The sequence below is a fragment of the Protobothrops mucrosquamatus genome, unplaced genomic scaffold (genome assembly GCF_001527695.2).
Source record: "Protobothrops mucrosquamatus isolate PMUCROS unplaced genomic scaffold, P.Mucros_1.0 scaffold6671, whole genome shotgun sequence".
Classification (NCBI taxonomy): domain Eukaryota; kingdom Metazoa; phylum Chordata; class Lepidosauria; order Squamata; family Viperidae; genus Protobothrops; species Protobothrops mucrosquamatus.
Window position 1 is genome coordinate 10525 of NW_015392490.1, and position 8595 is coordinate 19119.

The 8595-nt window shown below is 49.1% G+C and overlaps 1 protein-coding gene across 1 annotated transcript in view; it reads left to right on the forward strand.

Moving 5' to 3' along the window:
• The window catches only part of PHF24 (PHD finger protein 24), a 27607-nt gene that overhangs the window by 1820 nt on the left and 17192 nt on the right, over positions 1 to 8595 (forward strand). The window contains exons 2-6 of the mRNA XM_015829657.1: positions 3606 to 3791; positions 5332 to 5410; positions 5685 to 5872; positions 6115 to 6281; positions 7714 to 7771. Of these exons, the coding sequence (XP_015685143.1) occupies positions 3606 to 3791; positions 5332 to 5410; positions 5685 to 5872; positions 6115 to 6281; positions 7714 to 7771 (678 nt within the window). The remainder of the gene's footprint in view (positions 1 to 3605; positions 3792 to 5331; positions 5411 to 5684; positions 5873 to 6114; positions 6282 to 7713; positions 7772 to 8595) is intronic.

Here is an 8595-nt window from a genome sequence, read left to right on the forward strand (position 1 = left end):
TTCCTTAAGATGCAGTGCCCAGAATGGAAGAGAGCCTACCGAGTGTAGCTTTGCTGCTAATTTGCTTCAAGGCTTGGCTGTGGATCCTTCTTTCTCTTTGCAAGGATCCCTCCTCTCTGGAGGATTCCAAGCATGAAATTCCCCGTTTTTGTGGGATAGCCCTGAAGCTGATTGCCCTTTTCATCATTCTGTCCTCCTTCGTGACTTCAAAGCCGCTTTCCAATCAGTCACGGCAGGCCCAAACCCTCTTAATGTATAAATCCAGTGATGCTGCCAGTCTGCATCCCTGATACAGGTACTCCTCAGCTTATGACCACCATTTGGGTCATAAGTCAAGGAGCCCAAAATTTCTGTTGCTAAGTGAGATACGTTTTTAAATATTGTTCCCCCCGTTTTATGATCTCTCTTGCTATGGTCTTTCTTAAGTGAATCTCTGCAGTTGCTAAGTTAAGCTGTTAAGTGAATCTGGCCTCCCCATTCACTTTGCTTATAAAGAAGATGGCAAAAGGCAATCATGTGACCCTGGGACACTGTAGCCGTTGTAAATAGGAGCCATTTGACAAGCGTCTGAATTTTGATGACCCTGGGAATGCTGCAATGGTTGTAAGTGTGAAAATGGAATGGAATGGAATGGAATGGAACGGAATGGAATAGAATAAAGAGGGAATGGAATGGAATAAAGAGGGAAGAATGGAATGCAATGTAATAAAGAGGGAAGAATGGAATGCAATGGAATAGAATAAAGGGAATGGAATGGAATAAAGAGGGAATGGAATGGAATAAAGAGGGAAGAATGGAATGCAATGTAATAAAGAGGGAAGAATGGAATGCAATGGAATAGAATAAAGAGGGAATGGAATGGAATAAAGAGGGAATGGAATGGAATAAAGAGGGAATGCAATAGAATAAAGAGGGAAGAATGGAATGCAATGGAATAAAGAGGGAAGAATGGAATGGAATAAAGGGAATGGAATGGAATAAAGGGAATGGAATGGAATAAAGGGAATGCAGTAGAATAAAGAGGGAAGAATGGAATGGAATAAAGGGAATGGAATGGAATAAAGGGAATGGAATGGAATAAAGGGAATGCAATAGAATAAAGAGGGAAGAATGGAATGCAATGGAATAAAGAGGGAAGAATGGAATGGAATAAAGGGAATGGAATGGAATAAAGGGAATGGAATGGAATAAAGGGAATGCAGTAGAATAAAGAGGGAAGAATGGAATGGAATAAAGGGAATGGAATGGAATAAAGGGAATGGAATGGAATAAAGAGGGAATGCAATAGAATAAAGAGGGAAGAATGGAATGCAATGGAATAAAGAGGGAAGAATGGAATGCAATGGAATAGAATAAAGAGGGGAGGGAATGGAATGGAATGGAATAAAGAAGGAATGGAATGGAATGGGATGGAATAAAGAGGGAATGGAATGGGATGGAATAAAGAGGGAATGGAATGGGATGGAATGGAATAAAGATGGGATGGAATAGAATAGAATAGAATAGAAATAGAATAGAATAGAATAGAATAGAATAGAATAGAATAGAATGATCATTTTCAGTGCTGTTGTAACTTTGAATGGTCACTAAATGAACTGTTATAAGTTGAAGACTACCAGTACATAGCTAAATGTCTATGGAGATTCTCAGTCACCCAGGTCATAGTGGATGAGAAGCGAAAGGTCTTCAGAGAAAAATAACAAGAATGTCCAGTTGCCTCGTGAAAAAGCATCTTTCGGACTACCGGTACATCTTTGCCCTCAACTGCCTTTGCCTCAAAGCCCACTTGTCTCTCTTCACAACCCCCCTTGGATTTGACCAGCTGCAGAATCTACTGAGATAATAGCTGGAGTTCCCTATCACTCCTCACCAAATATTGCCCGACCCCTCCACTCTGAGTAATATATTGTGCCAGCCCAAGCAGTGTGTGTGTGAGTGTGAGTGAGAGTGAAAGGGAGAGAGAGAGAGAGAGAGAGAGAGAGAGAGAGAGAGAGAGAGAGAGAGAGAGAGAGAGAGAGAGAGAGAGAGAGATTTTCTCGCACAATTGTCTTGCAGTCCTGAAAGCAAACTCTCTCTCCTCATATGTATCTGAGGCTGGGGAGAACCAGAAGCAATCTCTGCAGGGGCCTCATAGAAAATCCAGCCACGTCTGGAACAGGTGAAGCTCGGGATTAGTCAAATAAGCAGCCTCCTCCGAAGGAGAAGATTTAGAACAAAGGTTGTTTGCCCCCTCCCCCCCCTCCCCCAGAGAATTAGCACTACCTGATGACACAGTCCCGATGTGTTGCTTTCAGTGTTCGTTGTCTAACACATCTGGAAAGTGCCAAGTTGGAAAGGTCTGCCCTAAAAAAGACCCAGTTCACAGCTGGGCGTCCTCTATTCATTTATTCATTCCATTTCTATAGCTGCCCAAATTAACCAAGTGACTCTGGGTGGATTAAAATGCTAAAACAATTAAAAATATTAAAACAGCGAAAACAAAAAACTAAATAAATTTCTCATCACTGTCACCCTCAGAATCTCAAGTGCTTTTGGGAGGGGGAGAGGAATGAACTAAGAGCTGTCCGGTTCATCTTTGCATGTGAACCTGCTTAAATGAGACTTTCTGAACCAAAACAGGAAATGGTTTATTAGAGAATAAACCATTTCTCCCATTTTGGTGCCGTTCTCCCTCACAAAACAGCTGGAGGAAAATGAATTACTGTGTGTGAATTAACACAGGAAAAAAATGACTGTAGGGGCTTGCAAAGTAGAGGAATATTCTGGAAAAGGTCACGAAAAATACAAATGAGAAAGGCCTAATCTGGGGTGATGTGTGACAAGAAATGGAATCACGTGTGGTTGGAAGAACAAGTAGTGGAACCAACTGGAAATGCTTGGGAGAATCAGAACAACTTCCAGCTGCTTCCTTCTGCCCAGGACACAGGTCACCTTCATGCCCCAATTGGCCCCAGCCGGGATCCTGAAGCTGGTGGTCCGAGAATGTGGCTTCTCTCCAGAAAGAACCTGGAAACCCCTCTGTCTGGGGTTCATCATTAATACCTATCCTTTTCAGAGCAAATTTAGTGGCCCCTGGCTTCAGCAGTCATATTCTCTGTGGGCCCCCGGTGGGGTGGCAGTGAGAACAATTAACCAGTGGAAGTTGCCTCCAGGAGTTTTGGGTGCTCCAACACTGGAGGATTTTAAGAAGAGACTGGACAGCCACTTGTCCAACATGGGATAGGGTCTCCTTGTGCAGGGGGGTGGACTAGAAGACCTCTAAGGTCCCTTCCAACTCTTATTATTCTGTTAATCACCAAAACAGTTTGTCTCCAAAGATTGTGGGTGCTCCAACACTGGAGCTCTTTAAGAAGAGACTGGACAGCTACTTGTCTGGCATGGTAGAGGGTCTCCTGCTTGAGCAGGGAGTTGGATTAGATGACCTCCAAGGTCCCTTCCAGCTCTGTAGTTCCGAGTCCTCTCCTTGCTCCTTCTTGGCATTGGCCAATCCAAAGTTCAGAGGCTTGTCTGTGCCAGGAGCCCCAAAGAGGCTCGTCCACTTGGGCTGGGTTCTCAGGACCGGAAGGCCCTTCCCGGATCTTTCCCAGCCCTCCTTCCCCCTGCAGGTGACCAACGAGGAGATGTGTGAAGTCTGTGAGGTGTGGACGGCAGACAGCCTTCTGCCCTGCCGGGTGTGCACCAAGGTCTATCATGACGGCTGCCTGCGGCGCATGGGCCTGCTCTCCCCGGACGAGGCCTCGGAGGCCATCGAGGCGGCCCACTCCACCGTCGGCTGGAGCTGCTACCACTGCGTAAGCCATGGGGCTGGGAGGGGGCCTGCAACAGCTCACCGTGGCCAGCTTACTGCGGCCAATTCACCTGACCAGCTCGGTGTGGGACAACTCACCGCAGGACAAGAGTTACCGTAATATCAAAGAAGTAGTGGAAGGAAGGATGCCAGAGGAGGGAGAAGATAAAATGTGAATCACAGCAATTAAAATATTTTTTTAAATTATTTTAAATAATTACATTGAATTGTTGAATTGTCCCATGGCAAGTTGGCCCGTTCCGCTGGGAGGGGAGCAGGGAGGCCACGGAGGGCATGAGCCGGGCTGGTCTTGCCAGACCCCTTTTGGGAGATGGGTGCCGAGAAAGATTTGGGAAGTGGGATGGGTGGGGAATGGCAGAGGGGAGGGTCAGGGGGCAGGGAATATATGGTTGTAGAGGCAAGGTGCATTTAGTTATGGGAAGATACGGGGGGGGAGGGAGAGAGTCAGTATAGGTCAGGGGTAGGCAACCTTGGCTCTTTTATGACTCGTGGACTTCAACTCCCAGAATTCCTGAGCCAGCTATGCTGAGGGAAAAAGAAGAGGTTTCCAAGCTGAGCCATGCAGGTTCAGGAATTCTGGGAGTTGAAGTCCACGAGTCATAAAAGAGCCAAGGTTGCCTACCCCTGATATAGGTAATCCTGAACTTAGCCACAATTGAGCCCAAAGTCTCTATTGCTAAGTTGTTGACTTTTGCTCCATTTTACGACCTTTCTTGCCACCGTTGCTAAGTGAATCACAAGTTAGTAACAACAGCTGTTAAGTGAATCTGGCTTCCCCTTCGACTTTTCTTGTGAGAAAGCGGCAAAAGGGGATCACCTGACCCAGGGACATGGCAACAGTCATAAATACGAGTCAGTCGCCAAGCATCTGAATTTTGAACACGTGGCCTTGGGGGATGCTGTAATGGCTGTGTGAAAAACGGTCATAAATCCCTTTTTCCAGTGTCGTCGTAACTTCAGATGGTCACTGTTGTAAGTCGAGGACCACCTGCATCTGAGCAATCGTCTGCTCCCTCTCAGGAGACAGAAAATGTTTACAAAGGCAGCTGCAGGTTGGGAAAATCCTCCAGAAACTAAGGGGAGGGGGGAGAGAGACTTCGTAGGATGAGTTCAAGCAGAGGCTGGAGCAGGAGGCTGGACTTCCGGCTCTGGAATTCTGGGAGTTGAAGTCCACAGGTGGTAAAAGGGCCGGAGTTGCTCAGCCCTGATTTGGAGGACAGCAGGGCAGTTTCCAGAGGGGAAAAAAGGGAGGGCGGTGGGGCACGGCTGCAAAACAATGTGTGAAATCTTGCTTGCGAAATGAGTGGGGCAGATTGTGGGGTGGGGAGTCTGTACAGTAGCCCATCCAGAAGGCACCACAGTGGGGGGGGGAAGCTGACTGGCAGACCATCCAGCTATGCAGGGCCACAGGGGGCAACGAAGGGGTCAGCAGGCACCCGCCTTTCTCTCCCCCCATGGTGGAACACAGTCCTAAAAAGGGGCACCTGCGTTGTAACTTCAACCATTCTCTTTTTTCCGGGCAGGATAACCTGAACTCGCTGCTGACGGAAGAGGAGATGAGCTCCCTCTCTGATGCCTTCCGGCAGACCAGCATCTCGCCTGGTAAGGCTGCCAGGAGTGGCCCCCAGACCCATTTAGGGCAGGGGTGGAGCACTGGCAGAGGGGTCCCCTTCACAGGGTAGAGACCCCCCCCCATCTGCTTCAAGAAGTGGTTGAGGCCGGGGAGGAACGGTCCCCAACCCCGTCTCAGCCAAGAAATGGGGGAAGATTGGGAGGGGCTTTCTCTCTCATTGGTGGACAGAGGACTCGGGGAGGGGCTTCATTGCCTTGGGGGAGATCACTTCCTCTGACCATGATTGGGGGGGGGTTTCCACAGAGAACACCCTGACCCTGGAGGACTTCTTGCGCTACAAGGGCCTGGCAGGGCAGCCCAGCAGTGAGGATGAAAAGGAACGTCACAGCCTGCAGTTTGCGGCCCTGGACCCCGGGCAGAAGGGCCACATCGCCTGGGAGGACTTCCTCTCCCATGAGTCCCTGCTGCTGCTGCAGAGATCGCGCACACAGGTGGGGGGCTCTCCTGGAGGGGCTGCAGAGTGGGAAGGAAACACACACACCCCATGTCAGAGCAGCTCAGCTACCAGGCAAAGAGGCTTGTCCCAATCCTGGGAGTGGGGGAGGCGGTCATCTTCTCCCCACATCCTCTCCTACAAGTGAGCAAGGGCCCATTATCCCTGCAAAGGCCAGAAGATTTGGGTGGGGGTCCCGCACCCTCCGTGCAGCCTCTCCTGCTTTGCTTCCCTCCCCAGGAGGGGCTGCTGGGCCTGCTGACGGGCAAAGAGAGGGAGCGGGCACGGGAGGCCTTCCTGACTCTAGACCACCACGGGGAGGGGCGCATCAGCCAGAAGGAGAGCCAGCGCTCCCATCATACCTGGTTCCGAAAACAGCATCCGGGGGCACCCCCCTCCATTGCCAGGTAAGACCTTGGCAGGTGAGGGGTGGGTTACCCTGTGGGCCCCTGTGGCTGGCTGGCTGTCACTGGAGGAAGGAAGCCTCACCTGCGGGCAGTTTCAACAGCTGGTTTCTCTCCACTGGCGAGTTGCCACTATAGCAGGGCTCTCCACACTTGGCAACATTAAGACTTGGGGACTTCAATAAATCCCAGAATTCCCCAGCCAGCCTGGCGACATTAAGACTTGGGGAGTTCAACTCCCAGAATTCCCCAGCCAGCAAGATGACATTAAGACTTGAGGACTTCAATAAATCCCAGAATTCCCCAGCAAGCTTGGCGACATTAAGACTTGGGGACTTCAACTCCCAGAATTCCCCAGCCAACATGGCGACATTAAGACTTTGGGATTTCAATAAATCCCAGAATTCCCCAGCCATCCTGGCGACATTAAGATTTGGGGGCTTCAACTCCCAGAATTCCCCAACCAGCCTGGCAACATTAAGACTTGGGGATTTCAATAAATCCCAGAATTCCCCAGCCAGCCTGGCGACATTAAGACTTGGGGACTTCAGTAAATCCCAGAATTCCCCAGCCAGCAAGGTGACATTAAGACTTGGGGACTTCAGTAAATCCCAGAATTCCCCAGCCAGCATGGCAACATTAAGACTTGGGGATTTCAGCAACTCCCAGAATTCCCCAATTCTGGGAGTTGAAGTCCACAAGCCTTAAAGTGGCCAAGCTTGGCACTCTCTGCCCTTGACCATGTGGGCTGCCGGGGTGGGATGGCCATCAGAGCTGGGTGGGAGGCAGCTGGGGACACAGCTGGACCAAGTAATGTAAGGCCACTTTATGCCCAAGTAATCAGGACATTACAGGTGGTCCTTGACTTATGACCTGCCGCTTATCGACCATTGGAAGTTACTTTGGACCCTCCAAAGGTACTTCAGACCCAGTTCTGAAGTTCTGATTGCCGTCCCCCCAGCCCACAGTCGCAGGACTGCATTGTGGTGACTTGGTAACAGATGCACATTTACAATTGTTTGCAGCATCCCACATTGATGCCGATTTCCATTAAAACCCATAGCAATGGGTTCATTTAACGACTGTTGTGTTCGCTTATTGACCGCCGCAGAAAAGATCCTACAATGTAGTTGGGTCACCTGATGACCTGCTTTACACAACTGTCATAATTTATGTCTGTAATTGCCAGGCTCAGTTATGATCGCAAGTCAAAGAAGGCAGAATGGAGGCATGCTTTCTTTCTGGGGGAGGCCATCCTGACACACACACACACCACCTGAGCAGCACCTATAGAAGAAGCCTTCATAGTTCTCCCCCCCCCCCGCCGCCCCTTATGCTGGGATGAGTTGTGGCCAATGGGCTGATCCAGCCAGCTTCTCTCAGGACTAGGAGCCCCCTAATCCTGGGCCTGGGCCTGTGTGTGGCTCTCTTTCAGAGTCAGCCAGGTGGAGCCCGTCTCTGAAAGCAGCAGCCAAAGGCAGGAGGACAAAGAGGTACTCAAAGAAGAGCGGAGGGAACCAAGGTAAGCGCTGAGATCCTTCCCAAAAGATGCCTCCCCAAAGTGAGGGGTCCGGGCAGTGCTGCGGGCCAGGGATCGTGGCCAGTTGCAGCCAAAGAACCTCTGGATGTCCACAGTGTCCCTGGAGCAAGACTCTCTCACTTCTACGACAGTAAAAGCTCCTGCATTGTAAGCAAGTCCAAGTTTGAATAATTTGAATAATAAACAGAATAGCAACCCAGGTACTCGTACTATATAGAGCCCCCACCAGCCCTGTTGACCGAGAGATCTGAAGTAAGCCACGTAGCAAGATTGTGTTCTTCTCAGTGGGTTACTTTCCCATGTGACGGTTCTCCTGGTACCACCTGGGCTGCTTTGAGCTGTGGTGCCAAGGAGGTCCTCTTTCCACCAGCCCTGGAGAGGGGAGGGGGGAATGAATGTCTTGCCCCAAATCAAGAAATGCAGGATTTAAGCAGCCTTTTTGCATTAAGGATACTGGATAAACATTACAGGTGAGGATGGCTTTAGTGAGGTGTTTCTATATCAGGCCAATGAAATCAGATCTTTGCGTAACTTTGGGTTTTAGCAATATTTCTAGCCTGCCCTAATACTGATTGTGGTATAAAATTTTATTATTTTTATCATAAAAGAAAAGAAATACATCACAGATATTACACAATGTTATATCCCATCCCCCCACCCCCCGGACTTCCCAAACCAAACCTAGGCTAATATTCAAATACAAGTAAACAAATATTAATATCTCTAACTCCAAACTCTAAACTTAAACAATCCATCTCCTCCGTGTTAATAAAAATT